The following is a 19,133-nucleotide window of genomic DNA, read 5'->3' as shown; positions in this document are numbered from 1 at the left end:
TTGGACTCCATTTTCTCACTCAGATGCTACCCCCAAAAAAACCCCTGGAAAGAAAGTCTCCCCCTGACACCCCACTCCGAGGTCCCTGCTTTGCCGGGGAGCAGCACCCCAGGGGAGCCGCAGCCCACAACTGCTCCTGGCATCCGTCTGTCTCCCATCTCCAGCTAGGCGGGATGCTGGTGGGAGGCTCGGCATCAGCAGCCTCGGGGGAAGGAGTCCTCTGTCTGTCTGTCTCCTGTGTGCAAGAAGCCACGCGTGTTTCTGAGGCACGGTGCTGCTCCCCACTGGCGCCAATCACCCAGCTCTCGCAGGGGAAGCCCTCTGAGATTATGAAGTTTGGGCTCTTGCGGGCCACCCACAGAGTCTTCCCACTGCCGGCACTGGGACAGACAGATGTGCCAGCTATCTGTGGGGTGCAGGCAGTTGCCTGGAGCAGCTGGGACAAAACCACTGCCACCTCACCGAGGGCTGCCAACCCCCTCTCAGCCAAACACGGTGCGCAGTCACCGCTGACCAGGCTGGGGCTGACACTGTGACCCAGAGCGGGGCAAGGTTATGCCAGAACAAGACGCATCCCTCAGAGAGACGCGTGACTTGAGCATCGCTGAAAACACGCAGCGTTTCGGGGACGGGGGGCGCTTGCCTTTGGGGCAGGGGTGCTCGCAGTCACACAAAGGTGGGCTTCAGATCTTCTTTGAAATTCACCACGGGCTGGAGCCCACTGTGGTGCTCTGTCCAGTGGCCTGCGCCTTCGCTGGGCTCTGTGTCCGTGTCCGTGCTACTGCTGCCCAGGGAGCCGCGCGGGCTCTGGAAGCAGACCTCGCAGCAGGGGCGATGGCAGCCGTGAAACATCTCCTCAGAGCTGCTGCTGCTGGAGTCAGAGTCTGGGTAATAGTACAGTGAGCGCAGGGAGGGCTCAGCAGGTCCCCTCAGGGCACCCTGCCGCCGCCGCTGCTCCCGGGGGAGGCACGGGGAAGCACCCTGGGACTCTGGCCATCCCGGCCATCCCTGCAGCTGGAGGCAGGCCTCTCCAGGGATAGCTGGGGGGGATGGTGCTGATGGGTGAAGGAGCCCTCCACCAGCCGCCTCCCCTTCCCTCCCCGGGGAGATTTGTGCCGACTCCTCATGGCCCCAGCCACCCACCTCCTTCGCCCCACGGCCGGCACGAGGGGACGCACGCCCGGGGAGGCGGGTGGAGGTGGTAGGCAGGGGTATCCTCCGCCGCCGCCTCGCCAGGTAGGGGCTGAGTGGTGTGCGGTTGCCCAGGTAGCCCTCCTGGGCCTCCCACGTTCCTCCTTGCTCGCCTTGGGGGCCCTGGCTGCCACGTGGGGGTCCCCCACGCAAGGGCGGGCTGTAGGTTTTGCCGTCCAGGCTGAGCTCTTGCAAAATTTCCCTCAGCTTCTCGCTGCTCACGTAGCTGACTTTGGGGGACGACTCCCAGGCCAGGCCAGCTGAGATGTCATGGTCCGGCAGCTGCTCCGGAGGCTGCCCCTGCCCCGCAGGCATCCTGCACTCCTGGGCTTCTTTTGGGCCACGTTCGAGGTTGTCTCCCGTGTCAAAAAGCAGTGCCCGAGAGCAAACAGGCTCTCCTGGCCGCACGTGCTCCTGGGTCTCATGTTTCTGGAGCTCCTGAGCATCGCTGCAAAGAGGCGGTGTACCCAGCAAGCGGGGAGGCTGCCACCCATCCCGCTGTGGATCCCGGGGGCAGCGGTCCCCCGGCACATCCCCGCTCCACCCCGCGCTCCGGCTGTGGGAAGCTGCCGGTGGTGCCTGGGGGTCACAGCCGCCCTCTGTGGACATCAGCCTCATTAGCTTCTCCTTGGCGCTGCTCACTTGTTCCTGCAGGCTTGCAATCACGGCGTTTTTCTGCATTAAAACAAAATATGCTTTGTCAAGCGCGGGGTGGGCAGACGGTACAAAAATGCCACCAATTTGGAAGCAGGCGCTGCCGGAAAAATGAGCCACCCCTCTCTGCGTGGAAAGGTGCTCCGAGGCAGTGCAGCAGCAGGCCTGCAAAAGCCAGACCAGCAGCGCCTGTGACCTGCTCCTCCTCCCCCTTGAGCCCTGCAGAGTCCCCTAAATGTGGGTACAGGAAGGGGGGCACTGGGACAGGTGGCTCTCCGAGCTGGGGTGCTCCTGCCCATGCAGTGTGGGTGAAGGAGCAGGAGGCTGGGGGGGCTTTTCTGAGGTGGAGCATCTCCCCTCTAAATTAACCATGTTTGACTGGGCTGTGGAAACCAGGCTTTCCTGCTCTTCTCCCTCCATGTTTTTTTGAAACCCTCTGGATCATGCCTAAATTTCGGCACTTTGGGGTGCAGAGTAATGTGACAAAACAAAGCAGCTCTTCCCCTTCAGAGGGAAGAGGCCAGAGGGGGAGCACCAGCATGGACCTGTGTGTAAGGAAGGGCTTCTCACCCTGCAAAGCCTCCAGCCCACAAAAGGGAAGGGGAGAAGCCAGTGCGGCCAAGTCGGGGGGCCAGCAGAGCCCCATACCTCAGTGAGCAGCCGCTTCATGGAGTTTTTCTCCCCTATCAGCTGGTAGAGCTGCTCCTCGCTGTACACCGAGCGGCAGCTCCGGCTTGGGCTGGTGAAATATTTTGCCATGTGGCTCACAGTTTGGCTTTCTTCTTCAAAGGCTTTCCACTGCTTGAGCTGGGGAGCAGAGGAGGGCGTTATCGGTGCGGCACGCACAGCCCCTGCCGACGCGGCAGGAGGCCGGCGCAGCTCGAGCGCGAAGGAGACAAAGGGACGGAGAAAGGGAGACAAAGGCAGGGTGTGACAGCGGAGCAGAGACAGGCGGCGAGAGACGGCTGGGCGAGGGGCTGCAGCAGCATCGCTTGGAGCCTCCCACCCATCTGAGCCCTACCCTGTCCCTGGCTCCAGCTTTTAATGCAGAGAGGGTGGGTGTCTGCCTGCGCTGCAACCTCTAAGCGCTCTGTAAGAGCCCCTTCCCCCCGCTCCCCGACTATGTGACAGACAAAGACAGTGTCATGCATGCCTCTATCCCCAAATCACCAGCGACAAGCTGAAAAACAACAACGCTTAGTATCTGTTTTCTCATCTCGTGTCTGTGTGCGTGGAAGCCTTGTGCAGCCCAGCTCCAGCTGCTCATCGATCTTGGATGAGCAATAGAAGAGCAAGCCCATTAGGAAAAACAAGTTGATGAATTAAAAGATCCAAGTTAAATAAAACGTTCAAGGCCCCCAAGCTACAATGGAAAAAATGGTACAGGCAGAGTGCAAGTACAGCTCATCGGCTCCTCCGCCCTCACTCCAAGAGACCTCGCGCTTGGCAGAGCATCACCAGCAGGGTTGGTGCCTGTCAGAGGAGGTTTGGATCCTGCTCCCATGGGCTTGTCATCTAGTGAGGTGGGACTCTGCAGTTATACTGCATCAACTGAGGTAGGAAGGGACCTCTGGAAATCATCTAGTCCAACTGCCCTGCTCAAGCAAGGTTAGCGGGAGCAGGCTGCCCGGGACCACGTCCAGCTGGGTCTTGAATATCTCCAAGCATGGAGAATCCACAGCCTCTCTGGGCAACCTGCTCGAGTGTTTTACAACTTTCACAGAACTCCCCCCCTTTTTCTGATGTTTAAACAGAATTTCCTATGTTTCAGTTTGTGCCCATTGCCCCATCCTGTCAGTGTATACCACTGAGAAGAGCCTGGTTCCCCCCTCTCCACTTCACCCCCATAGGCATTTATGCACATTAGTGAGATCCCCCGAGCCCTCTCTTGCATGGATCTGCTCTTTCTTCAGCTTCACCTCTTCCTCCCTTTCTCACCTCATTTCCTTGAGCCCAAACATCCCTCCAAACATAACACTGAGTAAACAACTGTTTCCTCTCCCTGTAACAATGGGAGTATTTTTCCCACTAACGTTGTGGCCAGACACACCAGGCTGCTCCTTGAGGACACAGGAAGCAGAAGAGCCTTGACTTGCCACAAAAGGCTTCCTCTAAATATCTCTGCGTCCTCCCCCTCGCCTGCAGCAAAGTCCAGCTTCCTCTTCCAAGCGCGCAGAGGAGGACAGCCTCCCCTGGGGATCACCAGTAGATGTGAAGTCTCTGAGCCTGACGAGGCCATCTGCATTGCTGGAGCCCACTTCCATCCCTGCTGTGGGCAAAAACCCTGTGGGAGCAGGCATGCGGGGTATGAGGAGAGGACAACTGCATGAAGGACCAATACCACCACTCGTGGAAGAGGAGGAGGGCAGCAGCCACCTTGCCTTCAAGTGTGCCCCCTGCGTGGCTGCCACCCACAGCACGCTCTTGCAGGAGGGTTTCTGAGCAGCAGCTCTCCTTAGAGACTCAGGGAACTTGGTTGGGGAAGCAGAGCCATTGGGTCTTGGAGGATGAGCTGTGCATGTGAGCCCAAACACTTGGGGAAAGAAGCAGGAAAATAGGTGCTTTGGCCCATACGGTTACTGTTGTTAAACTCCAAAAATGTGCCCCTTTCCATCCAGGTGGTGACACAAAGGTGGCAGCATACCTGTGGGACAAAGATGAAGCAGTTGATCGTGGTTGTACACACGAAGATGCCTCCAGAGGTAAAACCAAACAGCAAGTTGTGCCAAGCGCGGAAGAAACGGTGAACTAAGCAGACAGTGCCAGCAGCCAGGAAAACGAGGTTGACCCCAACAATGAGCGTCAAGGACTGGTTGACTGGCGGGGAGCTGATGTTGTCGGTCAGACCGGCCAAGTAGGTCCCATACAGCAGGAGGATACTCTGGAAGCAGAAAAAAGAGGTTTCCAGAGTGTGGAAAATTACAGCCTGATGGTGTCAGCCCCCACCTCGTACCGAGCCCGGTGAGCTCAGATACACTCAGCGCAAACCTAATTAATGCTCTTTGATCTATAATGCAGACCTTCAGCGCACAGTGGTGACGCTGCAGCAAACGCCCAGCACGCTGCTGCAGGTCAGAAGTGGGGCTGGGGAGGGAGGGCAGGAGTGGAGGTGGTGGTGGGCCCCGGGGGTCCTGATAGAGGGGTGCGAGGAGCTGAGGGTCAGTTGGCAGGTGATGCCACAGAGCAGGGCATGGCTGGCAAGACGTGAAAGACTCCCCTTGGGCAGCCTGGAGCAGGAGCAGCAAAGATGAATAGACAAGAGACAGAAGTCCCTGCAGGGATGCAGAGGTGGGGTGCCATCAAAGAGCAAGGACATACCCCTGAAGGAGCAGGAAGGAGATTCAGAAGAACATTCAGAAGGAAAAAGGAAGGCAGAAGAAGTGGAGGTTTAGACTGGAGGGAAGAGGATGTACTTGGTGCCTCTTTAAATAGAAATCCAGGAAACCACCAGGTGCAATTCTTCTCCCTTTCCTTCGCCATTTCCTGCCTGACTCTAGCAGCGGTGAAAGGGGCTACAGAAATGCTCTGTGTGAGGCTCTCCTCTCCCACAGCAGGTCAGTTGTTTCAGAGCAGGTTTCTTCACCACACTTCCCCTCAAGTGTCCCATGTATGCATCTTTCCAGAGTGCTCAGGATTAAACTACCCTGCAGGCTGAACCCCTCCTTCCTCAGGGCACACTGGCAGGAAACAGCGAGTATTTTTTGCCCACCCCTGTAGCGCAGGGCATGGTCTGCCCTCAGGATCTTTTGGAAATACCATCTAACAAAATCCCTGCTCCTGCAAGGACCCAGAATACAGGGAACACAACTCCTACATTACTCCTGTGCTACTCAGTAATTGCTACTGTCAGCCTTTTACCAAGAGGCATTAAATTGTCTTCTGGGCATCAAGAAGTGCTTTGTGACCTGTGGTGCAGGTGTTCTGTAGACCCTTCTAGATCCCTCTGTGCTGTGGCTGCTGGATGACCATGATGGCCACTGCCAGGCCCTCATCTGGAGGGACACTTTTACAGGCAAGAGAGCTTCACGTCCATAGTCTTTGGAGAGACTCCCAACTTCAAAGCACCACAAATTCTCCAGGGGCAGTTGTAACAGTGAGACCTGCCTCATTGGGAACTAGGCTGATGCCCGACCCTGCTTCATAAGATCTGCACTGGATCATAACCACGTTCACCACGAGGCACCTTCAAACACACAGCCCAAAGGCAAGCCTAGTCCCTGAGCCAGAAAAAAACACAGCACCAAAGTCCCATTTAAATCATATAGTCTATCTGGGACACAGACAACAGCACTACTGTCTAGTAAACTAAGACTTTTAGTAAGCACGGAACTCAGGTTTTTTTGTTTGTTGGTTTTTTTTTGTTGTTTTAATCTTGAGCAGAGGACTTTGCTCCTAATTCCAGGTATGTCCTTGGCAAGTCATTTCTGTTCATTACTCTGTGCCAGGATAATACACTGAGCAGCTTCATAAAGGGCTGAGCACATTAATGCTGTAGAAGATAAGAAGTGCTATGTACACGCAGAGATAGAGCCTACTCTCACATTAGTGTAAATCCAGATTAGTTCCAGAGAAACCACTAAAGAAAGACCTTCATGACCCTCAGTAGGCAGATAGAATCAGGGTCAGGTTCAACACAACGTTAATGAGGAGTACCTGGGACATGTAATGGGGATGTTTTATTCCAAAAAGCGGTTTGCAGGAGCTGTAGGCAAAAGCATTACCTGTCTAAACCCTAACACAAACTGTGGACAAAATTAGAGATGGAGACACAGCACTGAAAGCCCAGGGAATGCCTGCAATCCCTAGCACCAAAGGACTTTTAAGGACAGCCTACACGAATGTCTTTAAAATGAAGTGTAGCGGGAAGAAGGACTTGGCCGTGTCATGAGGTCTCTTTCTGCTCTTTTTCCCTACGATTTTGGGTAGATGGTCAACGGGTATTATATTACAGTGACTCAGAAAGGGACTGCCTGTACTGCACACAGAGATGGAGCCATTCCCAAAGAAAGGCTGTGATCTCACAAGCTTCATCAACATCAGCTTTCTGAAACGCGTCCAGCTTCTGCCAACCCAGAGACACATGAGACCACAGATAATTACAGTGATAATTACACCTACATAGTTACATCAGTATAACTAACTCTTCTGGAATAAGAATGGCCACGTGCAAAGCTACACCAGTGAAAGTGTACCTCAATGGTATAATTAAGCTGATACACATCCTGTGAAGGTAGGCACCAAGCACTTGTCATCAGCACCTCCTTGATTTGGAGTCAGAGGGCTCGGAGGCTGAGCCACATCGTCCATCACTGTGGTGGATGGTCATCTGAGGCTTTATGGAAAAAGTGTGCTTTAGAAAACAGTAAGACACGAGTTTTAAGAAAGGAGATAGACAAGGTGTGGGGGGTTGCAGGGAGAGAACTGGAGAGACAGTGTGTGCACGGTGTACTTAAAAGAGATAGTGAGGCAGGCAAAGAGTGGCTAACAGGGCTTTTACAAGGGAATGCAAGAAAACATCAAGATGGGAAGGACTGGAGAAGGGAGAGTTTTCACGATGAATAGGAGTAGCCGGAATCTGCAACAGGCATATAGCTTGGGAGGGCAGCGAAACTACGAATGCTGCTAAAGAGTTTAGGCTGTGAGACTCGGAGGAGGCGAGATACAATGCAAGAATCAGTAAAGAGGTTACGTACCTTAAACCCTAAAATGAGAACGAGCCAAAGCTCGGAATAAAGAGATGCGCAGGACTGCACTCGGCTCACTGAGCAGGTCATGCCTTTCTCTGTCGCCTAGGAGGCAAGGGGAAGGCAGAAGTGAAGATTGCTGCTCTGGCCTGCGAGCAGGCACAGACCGATGGGCAGACAGCTGTAAGCATTTGAGCAGGTCTCCTCTGTAAATTCCTGAAAAGAAAGGCCAATGCTGGTGCTGCCATGGGCAGAGAGTTAAAGCAATGAAGATTTTGGCACTCTGCTGCCGGTTAAACCTTTCTCTAAAGCATCTGCAATGCCATGCACCTCTCCTGTGTCACCAGGTGACCTGCACAGACCTGGAAATTTTGCAGCAGACCGTCATCTCTGTAATAGACCAGACATAAACCCAACCCAGAGCACTCAGAAGGCTTTCCGGCTTGTTTTTCTTTCTACTTTTTTTTTAAACAGCACCTCCAAATGCCTGACCATCCACCAACTTTGTCCACAGAGATCAGACAGGACATGGTGCAACCCTCCACCGCTCCTCCTCATCACTTTACCCGCAGTGAGATGCTGAGGCTTCGGAAACACTGGACTGGATCAGAGAATACCCACGTCAAGAGCAACACAGTGTCTGCCAGCACCAACGCTGCCACCATCGCCAGCAACTGGAGGTCTTTGATAATCTGCAAACACGCAAGAAGTGTTACCATGGGGGGCAAATGGACACCAATAACCTCCATCCCCTTGGGTCCCTTTCTGGTTGTTGCTTCCAAGTGACATGTCCATCCTAATACTTCTTCCAGAGTGGAGTCCCATGGCTCACCTCCATCAGAGTTGGCCACAGGATCTCTGTCTCCAGCTCCCAAACTCTTGGAGACCTAATCAGGCTTGGGGCCAGGTATAACTCCTCCCCAATGGTGTGGCTAGCTGGTAAATGCTATAACAGAGAACAGCTTTTCCAAAACAAAACAAGACTATCATCCCTATATCACAAGCAGAAACAAAAAGGGTGGGGTAAAAAAAACCAAACCTGGCAGGACTACCATTTTGCAAATTTAACACAGATCCTGATGCGTCAGGAATGGGAGTCCTTGCTGGTACCCGGTTCCTCTACAAACCCTCTTGTCTCTCACCTTTCCTCCAAGACCTACTTTTTTCACCATTGCAGAGCCCTGGAAGAGGCTGCCCAGAGAGGTGGTGGAGTCTCGTTCTCTGAAGACATTCAAACCCCACCTGGACACGTTCCTGTGCAACCTGCTCTGGGCGACCCTGCTCTGGCAGGGGGTTGGACTGGATGATCTCCAGAGGTCCCTTCCAACCCCATATCATTCTGTGATTCTGTAAAGTGGCTGCTGAAAGCTGGAAGTGCAGTGTTGCATCCAGAAATTTCTACAGGTGGCTCCCATTTTCCTCCCAGCTGCTCTATCTCCTCCCTTCAGTGCTGCAGAGGAGTTCCCTCCCCCCTCCTTCAAGATGCATCTGAGGGTGGCACTATATCAGACACTCTTCGGGATACCTGGTTTGTTTTCATCCTGCAAAACCAATGAGCCCAGAACTGAACATACACACCAGCATGCAGCGTAATGAAGGCATGTGGCCTGTGTAAAATGAGAACAAGACTGTACTGGGTGATGGGGCTGGGAATCCACCGGGGAACAGGCAGCCTAGCAGGGCACCCACTTGCCTGTAGCTCCTGCCTCATTGCGCAGAAATAAATGAGGAGCCCACACCTGGCTAGGTGTGAAACCAGACCTGTGACTGTGCCACCCATCCCTGTTGTGTGCCAGTTTTATCTGCCATCCCACACTGGTTTGGGACTTGCTGGCGTTCACCCACCTTGGGGAGTTTGTCATCATCCCCCTGCCCCAGGTGCTCTGTACTTACCACCCGCTTGTCTGGCACCCGCTGGGTGAACACCTTGTAGAGCCGCCAGCTTTTCCCCAGGACAGGGCCAAAGACCAGGGAGGTCCCCACGCACAGCAGGCAGAGCCGCACCTGCCGGGGGGAAAGAGCAAGGGGGCTGAAGGGGCAGCCGTGGGGCTTGCAGGGACACCCCACGCCCTCCCACCCAGGGATGTGATAAAGATGTGTCTGTGGTCTTCTGGCTTCTGCAGAGTCGTATCACATACTAGAAAGCTGACTGCAGGGCAAAATAAATTAAAAGGCACGTATTCCTCTGCAGGCATGCCTGCTGCCTGAGCACCTTTTCCTTCTCACCCCGAGAGGCTCTCATCAGAGGAGCAGGCAGGGAGAGCCAGGCAGCTTGCAAGCGGCAGGGGCAGGGAGGGGCTTAGCACCAATAAATCACTCGCTGGCACCTCTGTTAATTATTCTCAGCCCCGTGGCTGAGCAGGACGGCAGGGTGTGCTGTCTCCCATGTCCCACTCCCCCACCCAGGTCCGTGCCCAGTCCCCGGTCTGGCAGGGCGGCTGCCCCCGGTCAGGACACAAGGGTTCCATCACAGGTCAGTGTGTTGATGATGATTTGCTTTGCAGCCAAAAAACTCCCCTGCAGCCTCGCGGCACCTGTGCATGCTTATACACGCCTGCCTCTGCGTGCGTAGGCACCTGTCCCAGCAAACACCCCCCCTCGGCTCACCTGAATAAGCTTTTCTAGTGAGTCTCCGGACGGCAGGCTCTGCTCCTGAATCCCAAAGAGGTAAGCACTAGTATAAGTCAAGCCACTACCCAGCAGGGTCACGATGTTCAGATTGGGGCTGGACATCTTCACGATCCTCCAGGAAACAAAGCAGGGAAGGCAGTGACAGTTACTGAGAGTCATGACCTGGCAGCACAGGGGCAAGGTCCCCTTACAGGGATGATGATGGCCATAAGGGATGCTGAGACACTGCCTTATTCCCCGCCTCCCCCCAGCCCCTGCTGTTCACACAGCTCCTCCAAAACCTCAGCCATTACTTCATCGTGCATACCCCACCCCCCACCCCCCCCACTATATTGCTGGAGTGCTTCGCTATCCTTAAAGTATCCATTTTGCCCTACCCTGACACTCCTTTGGGACAGCAAGATCCCTTCTTCCTAAAATGGACAGGTACCAGGCTTGCCCCGCAGCACCTCGACCCCCTGCATGTGTCTGCAGCACTTCTAGAAAAGCATCCCTGACTCAGCGTCAGCCAGTGTCTTTATGGACAAAACTGTGGCAAGCCGTGGGGCTTTAGCAGCAAAGCAGACAGGGTTACCACAGCCAGGTCTCTCTGCTACCAGTGCCCATGTGAGGCACACAAAACTGCTGTAGTGGTGCCAGCACATGCCGTGGCCACACATCCCCATATTGTAAAGGGGCAGAGCGGAAAACCTCATTAACGCAGCAGTAAGCTTTGGGTACAGCAGCTACAAATGCCTCCAGGAACAGGCTCTTCCCATTCCTCCTTCCTTTGAGGAGATAGTTCCATCCTCATCACAACCTGGACTTCAGGAAGCTGCCAGCAGTGCTCAGGTTACGGCTCCCCCTCTGTAATTTCACCCCATCACTCATAACCCTGTAACTGTATTCAGGGAGGGAAGAATCGACCCACCGATCTCTCCCGACCCGTCACCCTTCTCCAGCAAGCCCATCAAGCCAAAGCTGTAGCTCCTGCCGTCCCCCCACGTAGCTCCGTCCCTTCGACCAGCTGCTAAGTCATTGCATTTCTCTACCCTTGAGCTCCATCCTGGCTTGCTGCCTCGCAGGCGCAGAGCCTGGGATTCAAGCTGGCTCTCTCCCTCCCTGCCTTCCTCGCCATGCCTCAGCCCCTGGGGACAGATGTTCGTCAGCTCACCCTCTCAGCTGCAGGCTGAAAAAGGCCTCCTTTGCCCTCCCAGGTTCAGTAGACAGACCAGTATTTATTTGCTGCAGCGCAAATAAGTAACACCCATTCATTACGGCTTACTCTGAGAATATCTTCAGGGGCCTAAATAATTTGGTGATCAATTAAGGTGGCCACTGAACTCAGCACCACTCTGCTTCAGCAAATCACGTGCTCGAGACCAGGAGGCAGGGCATGCAGCTACTGCACCGCAGCAGGCACAGGGCTCATGATAAACCCTTATGAGCAGGAGACCCTTCTGACTGCATGGTGGTTATAAGAAGGGTTATGTTCCTTCTCACAACCAGAGCGCTGGAAGAGCCTTAGCCTGAGCTGCACACAGATGCACATCTCTGAGCAAAACAACAGAACATGGAGCACCAAGGCTTTGCCAGGTGAAACTTGAGAGAGGGATGTACCTCGGGAGGTGGGGAGAGCAGCTGAGGGACCAAGGGACCAACAAAGCTGAGGAGAAGGTGGCAAGGAGGCAGGTGAGACATCCAGAATTGGTGAGGAAGGCTAAGTGCTGGCTGAGGCAGGTTGAGCTATGAGGAATCACTGAGCCTTCTGCTTGATTTATGCTGCATTCAGGGCAGCAGGAACATCCTTTGTGCAGACTGAACAGCACCAAAGAAAGCCTGCACTTCACCACCAGCTTCTCTCACCAATGGAGATCATGTTCCCCACCAATACAGACAACCACCAAGATCAAAAGAGGTTAGCAGTAACTTCAAGCTACAAGTGGCCCAACAGCAAGATGGATACATGCATACTGTGGGAAGCATGATGGCTTTGCTCGTGGAGCTATGCTGCTCAAAGTGATGCTCTCAAGACTGTGGAGTGGAGAAGGAGACCAGCATTCTCTCTGCTCATTCCTGTTAACGGTTTTATTGAACAGGGCCTTCAGGATGAGACCATGCACTGCTGCCTGTGCTATGCTGGAGGGCATCCATGCTCTGTCTTGTTCATAGCTCCCTGACTTGGGGAGGAAGGGAGCAGTCCAAGCAGGACTGTGATCAACACCGAGTGTGATGGAGAAAGCTGCAATATTCTTGGCACTGTCCTTGCATTCCCTGTGCTGCTGCTTCAGGCTTTAACCTCCCTGATCCTTAGCTGGCCACCAGCTCAGAGTCTGGCCCTGAAGGAGCCTGACTCTGCTGCCCCAGCTCTGGAGAACTCTCACAGGCAGAAGAGGGAAGCCCTTACCTGTTTTTCCTAAAGCGAATTGTGAATACAAGAAAGAAGAGCGCTAGCAGGACTCCTCCGGTCAGGAATGTCCACACAACTCCCAGGAGAGCAGCAGAGAAGGACTGGGAGCTCTTCCCACTGCGGTCAGAAGATGTCTGGGGGAGACAAAAGGGATAAGAAGGAAGAGGATGCTGCTGACATGGATGGGTCCTCCTGCTCGGCCGGAAGGGACTCAAAGCCACATCTCCCAAACCCATCCTCATGAGCAGACGCCCTGGTACTAGACCAAGACCCACTGGCTGGGCTAAGGAGATGTGTGTAGACAGGACACATACTCTGCTGAGTGCACAGGAAAACAGAGCAGTACCAGAGCCCTCTTCTTACAGCCAACTAGCCAAATATGTAACAAAGCCATACAAGTGACTCATAAACCTCAGTCAGCCCTGGTCGTGGGACAGGGTAAAATGGGCAATGGTTCCCCACTGTCCTTCTCTGGAAAGAAACCTCTGGAGAAAAAACTGGTGGTACCCCAGTTTGTAGCATGCTTCTTTGGAAAGTTGGGTAGGGCATCCTTGTCTCTCCGTTCCCACCCTTGCCCCTACATGCAGCAGACAACCAACCAGCCAGCTGACGTGACTGGGAGCCAGAATCAGAGCTGCCAGTTGGCGCAGAAAACACATAAAAGGGAGTGGGACAGCATTTTTCAGATGCGTTACAAAGCGACACACCGAGCTGGGCTCCACCCGTCTCCCAGCTGGCTGGAAAGTAGCTTGGTCCTGGGTAGACATCAGCTGAGAACTGGCTTTTGAGGGACACTCCCAAAGTGAGTATGATGGAGACACCTCTCTCCTTGCACACAAGTGACCCTATGGTTTTAAATCTCCATTTGAAAAAATTCTCAGCTATCTCCCTATTAATATAGGATGGATAAAATGATCCTACGTGAAACAAGAAACCTATTTCTGCTACATGTCTCAAATACCCCAGCATTTTTAGCAGGGTGTGTATGTGTAGGTTTGTTCACACATACCATGTGTGCATGTTACTGATAAATATTTTGGTTTTTAAAAAAGTCCTTTTTCAGGTATTCCAGTTCACCTGCAAGCAATTCTGCAGCAGAAGACTATTTTCCCAACAGCTGCCACTGCCCCAAACTCCCAATTCTTCCTTCAAGAGCTGAGCTTTTTCTGCTTCCAGCTTTGCTACAAATAAATCTACAGGGAGAACCAAGGCAGTTGGTTTGAGCCGATGCCTTATTTCCCTTTCCCCAGCTAAGGCTCCATCTCCTCTGGGTGAGCAAGAACAAGGCACAGCTTGGAGAATTAAAGCCAACACATAATTCTTGGAACAAAAATGCCACCGCCACGCAAGCACGGCTGATCCGAGGGCTCCCGGCAGCTCACATGCTGGTGCCACGCTGGTTGCAGGGCTGCTGGGTAAGGCAAACCCAAGAGACGATGCTGCCACTGCCACATTACGCTGGGATACAGCTGCGTGCACAGCTCAGCCCCGTTTTGCCGCAGCATGGACGGCGTCCCTGGGGAGATATGCATCTCCCTCCTTCAAACTGCTCCCTACCTCCTCTTCCCTCTCTCCATCCTCTGGTGGGTCTTTTAGCTCTCTACCAGGCGGTGGAGATGGTCAGCCAGGTCAGTCCCTCCACCCCTTACACCAGGACTTGCTGTGCAAAAAACCCTGTAATTTGGCACAAATCAGGGCCATCTTCCCATCTGCCTGGAGCTCAGAGGGGCTGATGGAGCTGTTCAGGGCTGGTACGAGGCTGTAACGCCATCCTATTTCTGCAGCCTGCCTGGATGAACCTGAGGGTAATGCCTGGCCTTTTGCCAATAAGGCAAGCAGGGCAGACAGCATCCCAGGGCTCCCATGCTTCACTCCCAGCTGCATCCGCCAGCAGTATCTTTCCACCGCTGGCTGCTGCCAGCAGCATTTCTGCACCCTCTTCCCAGCAACCACACAGGGACCAGAAACACCCCTGTGGTTTCCACCTTTCCTTTCCCAACAAACACCCCCTGACCTGGACTGCTATTTCCCTGGATGTTGATGCTACTTGAAGTTGATGGAGCGCTTCGTTTGCTGCTGAGCGGAGTAAATCCTGGCCCTAGCAGGGGGAATATTAATTGTAAGGCAGCTGCCAGAGCCAGAGGAGCCAAGCAGCTTATGGTCTTCTAATTAAAGGCCTGTGGTCGTGCAGGACGTGGTGGAAAGCTGAGCAGGCCAAGCCTCGCTGGTCCATCCAGCAGCCTCACGTGGAGCCAACTCCAGCTAAAGGCATCCCGGTGTCATTTCTGATGGCTTAGTGCGGGGAGGGGGGGAGGTACCATTTATTATAGATGATGACTTTTAATTAAATCCTCCTCTATTCATATTTGAAAAGCACTTTGAAGTTCCAGGGGATGGGAAAGGTCAAGGGCAGAGGAGGCCATCCTAGGCCACTCCTAAGTGGCTGTCATGCTGGCCGACACATGGGCAGGCTGCTTGACACGACTTGGCCGTCGTGGCTGCTTCCTCATCTTCTGCCTAACTGCTGGGTGTCATCTAGGCAGGGCTTGTCTTGGAGGCCATCCCAGGAGGTGACAGCACACAGCCTCCAGCTGGACTGGGATTGCCTGGTGGCTGCGCCCCTTTGCCCTCTTCTCCATCCCTCCCCCCAAATCCACTTCTGCGGAGCAAACCTCATACCCCAGCCCACTCCTTGACCTCCGTACGTACCACTGTGACAGTGCAGAGCTCCTGCAGCGCCCGCTGCTGCTGCACCTGGCTGCCAAAACTGGAGCTGCCATCACAGAGCTCAGAGCAGTTGAATCCCAGCTCCATAGCACATCCTCAGCAGTCATCCAGCCGTGCCTTCGCCCCTGCTGGAAGGATGAGGGTCGGGCTTCCTCCAGCGAGAAGAAGCCCTTGGCAAATGCCGGATCTCCCCCCTGTCGGTAGGGCGTAGGGAAGGGGTCTGGCAGCCCAAGGCTTAGCTTACCCAAAGCAATGCAGTGCACATCCAGAGCCAGGATGGGGAGCACCCACCTCCCGGTGTCCCTCAGGGTGTCCTCTTCGGCGAGGGGAGTCAGCACAGGGCGTGGGTCCTTATGGAGCACGGTGGCATCCCTAGCCCTGCTACGCCACCCTGCAAACCAACATATGCCGAGGTCAGAGTGGCCCCTGGCCCCTACACCCCAGTTGTGGAGCCGAAACCCAGTGCCCTGCCGGTCTGAGCTGGAGCATGGCACACCGAGCTCGCCACAACTTTCCTCTGCCAACACTTTTTCCCACACCAGTGTAATTTAAAAAGGAGATTTGAAAGCCCAGCACCTCTGTGCTACCTGTCCCTCCCTGTGCTCTGACTGCCAGGTACTGTCCCCGCCTGCGCCCGCTCCCCTCACACCACCTTTGCCTCTGTTCCCTCTTTCGTTTCTCTTTTTGGTGGGGATTTTAATAGGCCTCATTACCATTTTAGACATGAGGTCATACTTATCCTCAAGCATCCTTACCCAATTACTATTGTCACCGGTTTTAATTAGCTTCCAGCGCACGACCATAAACAAGTCTCCCGTCGTTAGCAGCTGGGGAGGAAGCGCAATAGCTCACTCCCTATTTGCTCCTAACAACAGGTGGGAGGAAAAAAAAATTATCCATATCGTGCTCCTCGGTGCTGCTTCCCCGCCACTCATCCCCTGCGCTCACACCCTGCGCCTGGCTGGTGCTCCATCCTTCCCCGCCGCTACTCCCAGCACTTTGATCCCTTTTCCTCGCAAGTCCTTTCTTTAGAAAAACTCCCATCATTATGCAAGCAAAGAAAGAGTATATTAAAACAAAGCCTGGTCACCAGGATCTGGTCTGAAACTTGCTGTTCTTCATGGGGGATAATCAGGATTCAAATGCCAGAAAAGCTACGGGTGTTGTTCTCAGCTCGTGTAAACTGATTTTCAGCTTTAGAGAAGTTGCTTACGAGTCCCAGCGCGACAACGTCACGGTCAGTGGGCCACTTGTCTGAAATTAGCAGAGCCACCTCTGAAGCAACAACTGCAACTCTCCCGCTGGCAGAAGCCCTGATGTACGGTGGGTCTTCTGTGCCAGGACTGCCCCTAGGCTGAGATCAGCTCACTGAGTCCTATAAACACATTATCACGTTCCCCAGACTTACAATTTTATCGGCATGATAGAGTTGTGGGTTTTTTTTTTTTTTTCCAAGTGCACTGGTGCAAGCCAGCTCCATCAAGCCTCCCTCTCTCTCCAGCCTGTAGCAAACTGTGGTGGCATTTCCCCACAGCAGCATCACTCTCTGGAGGGTTCCATGCCCTTCATCGCTCAGGCTGAGCAATCAGGCAAGGAGTACGGCTGCAGGAGATATCCAGCTGCTGCAGCGAACCCCAGGTATTGCAACAACAGTAGAAAGGCAGTGGAGAGGAGACAGGCCCCAGGCGAACAATTCAGGGATAACACTGGTAAATAAGACAGTGCATGGAGGGGCTGGGGATGCGGGTAGGAGGCGGCCATGGAACCTTTGATGCTGAGAAGACCTGTAGGTGAGCGCTGCCCAGCCTCCTGAAGGGCTCAACTCCTCCCCGTGTGTTTAAGGACAAAGGGTCTCCCTATAACCCCTATAACTCCCTGTAACCTCCTGCCATGTCAGAGGGGGAGCCCACCTGCCAGGTGGACCACCATGAAGGCTGACATCTCACAAATGGAGATGTTTCCACAAAGAGCACCAGTTCAGCCCCCATCCTCCTGAGAAGCCACCCCTTGGCGGAGGGCAGCAGCCCCTTGGGGTCTCCCCAGCCCCCACCCCACTATTCCACAAATGGCTCTCGCACAACGTTTATAACAAGCTGAGGCCAATTAGCACTCATTAGTATGCAACAAAGCAAGCACTAGTGTGGTTGTCGTGAAAGGCAACAGGCATTTCCAGCCCAGCTCCTGCCTCTCGTGAGAGCCAGCAGAAACACTGCTCCATGGCCTTGAGAGCATCTGAGGGGAATCGGTGCTGCAGGGGGTGACTGCCCTTTGGGATTGGGCGATGATTGAGGGGACAGACAACAACATGGGTAAGAAAACACATCCTTAAAACATTAGGGTCTCTTCAAGGCAGAGGCTTGTGGGATTTTGGGGGGTTTGCTTTTTTTTTAAGGCCAAAATACCCAACAATTCTGGTGGATCACTTCCAGAACAGAATCACAGAATGGTTTTGGTTGGAAGGAACTTGAAGATCATCTGGCCCAACTGCGGACAGGGACATCTTTCACTAGATCAGGTTGCTCAAAGCCCCATCCAACCTGACCTTGAATATTCCCAGGGAGGGAGCATCCACAGCTTCTCTGGGCAACCTGGTCCAGTGGCTCATAAAAAAATTCTTCCTTATGTCCAACCCAAATCTACCCTCTTTCAGTTTAGAATTGTTGCCTCTTGTCCTGTCACTGCAGACCTTGGGAAAAAGCCTTTCTCTCTCCTTCCTATAAGCCCCCTTTAAGTACTGGAAGGCCGCTGTAAGATCTCCCTGTAGCCTTCTCTTCTCCAGGCTGAACAACCCCAACTCTCTCAGCCTATCTCGTAGGAGAGGTGCTCCATCCTGCAGATCATTTTTGTGGCCCTCTTTTGGACCCACTCAAACAGGTCTATGTCTTTCCCGTACTGAGGGCCCCAGAGCTGGATGCAGTACTCCAGGTGGGGGTCCCACCAGAGTGGAGTAGAGGGGTAGAATCACCTCCTGCGACCTGCTGGCCATGCTTCTTTTGATGCAGCCCAGGATATGGTGGGCTTTCTGGGCTGTGAGTGTACATTGCAGGCTCATGTCCAATTTTTTGTTCACCAGTATCCCCAGGACCTTCTGTGCAGGGCTGCTCTCAATCCCTTCACCACCCAAGAGGAGTCAGTTCTTGTTTTCTGTGTTTGTGACTCTAGAAACACTAGGCTCTTGTTTGGCTAATTTCAGAAGAAAATTCAGCTCCTAAAAAGAGGAAGGGAAAGGCTGAAGGCATTAACACCTCCTTGTGCTCTTGTTAGCCTGAACATCAGAGAGGGAAAAGGGAAGCCAGAGAGTGATGCCAACTGCAAGCAGAATATACTGTAATTTGATTTTCAAATAACAGAGTGAGGGAACACCATGAGAGCAGTTTCCGACAGCCTGCACACCCCATGGAAGCACTCATAGCGTCAGATGCCCTTGCTCAGCCCGCTAGCTCTGCTTGCCTTGTTCTCCTCCTCTTGCCGCCCTCTGCCTCTGTGGTATAACATCTGATGGCTGGTTGGGTCATAGTGGCTAGCATTTGGCCATGGCTGAGCATCGGCGTGTGCGTGGGCATGATCCAACAAGCCTGAAGTTGATAGGAAACAAGTGACTGGACCACATGAGAAATATTAGCACCATCATCTTCTAATGTAAAAAGGAAGCACTGACTGTTAAAAACAGTATTCAGATAAAAGTAATTTGCAGTCATCTCAACGGTTGATCTTCAGGGCTGGAGAACCTGTTTCTTTACATCCTTCAAGACCCAAGATTACTTATCTACCAATGCTGAGCAATTGTAGGCTAACGCCTAAGTATCCCTCAAAAAGATGCAGTTGATGATGCCTAAATGTACATCTTGACAGTCTCA

At 53.6% G+C, this 19,133-nt stretch overlaps 1 protein-coding gene across 1 annotated transcript; it reads right to left on the bottom strand.

Moving 5' to 3' along the window:
* Nucleotides 1-666: 666 nt before the first annotated feature.
* Nucleotides 667-15,363, bottom strand: GPR156 (G protein-coupled receptor 156). Its single transcript, XM_074155582.1, has 9 exons — nt 15,259-15,363; nt 12,547-12,683; nt 10,137-10,272; nt 9,423-9,533; nt 8,096-8,221; nt 7,539-7,634; nt 4,490-4,726; nt 2,494-2,652; nt 667-1,866 (listed from the first exon to the last, which is right to left on the bottom strand). The coding sequence occupies exons 1-9, from the start codon at nt 15,361-15,363 to the stop codon at nt 667-669; spliced, it is 2,307 nt and encodes a 768-aa protein (XP_074011683.1).
* Nucleotides 15,364-19,133: the final 3,770 nt, after the last annotated feature.

This window comes from Numenius arquata, chromosome 1, assembly GCF_964106895.1.
Source record: "Numenius arquata chromosome 1, bNumArq3.hap1.1, whole genome shotgun sequence".
NCBI classification, from domain to species: Eukaryota; Metazoa; Chordata; class Aves; order Charadriiformes; family Scolopacidae; genus Numenius; species Numenius arquata.
This window is presented reverse-complemented; position numbering and strand designations above follow the sequence as displayed.

Excerpts from the sequence above, each read along its gene's own strand:
- GPR156 (XM_074155582.1), bottom strand. The coding sequence starts at position 15,363 with ATGGAGCTGGGATTCAACTGCTCTGAGCTCTGTGATGGCAGCTCCAGT. Across the intron at positions 12,684-15,258 it reads AGCTCTGCACTGTCACAGTG|ACATCTTCTGACCGCAGTGG; the intron begins GTACGTACGGAG and ends TGTCTCCCCCAG. Across the intron at positions 8,222-9,422 it reads GGGTGCCAGACAAGCGGGTG|ATTATCAAAGACCTCCAGTT; the intron begins GTAAGTACAGAG and ends GCGTGTTTGCAG.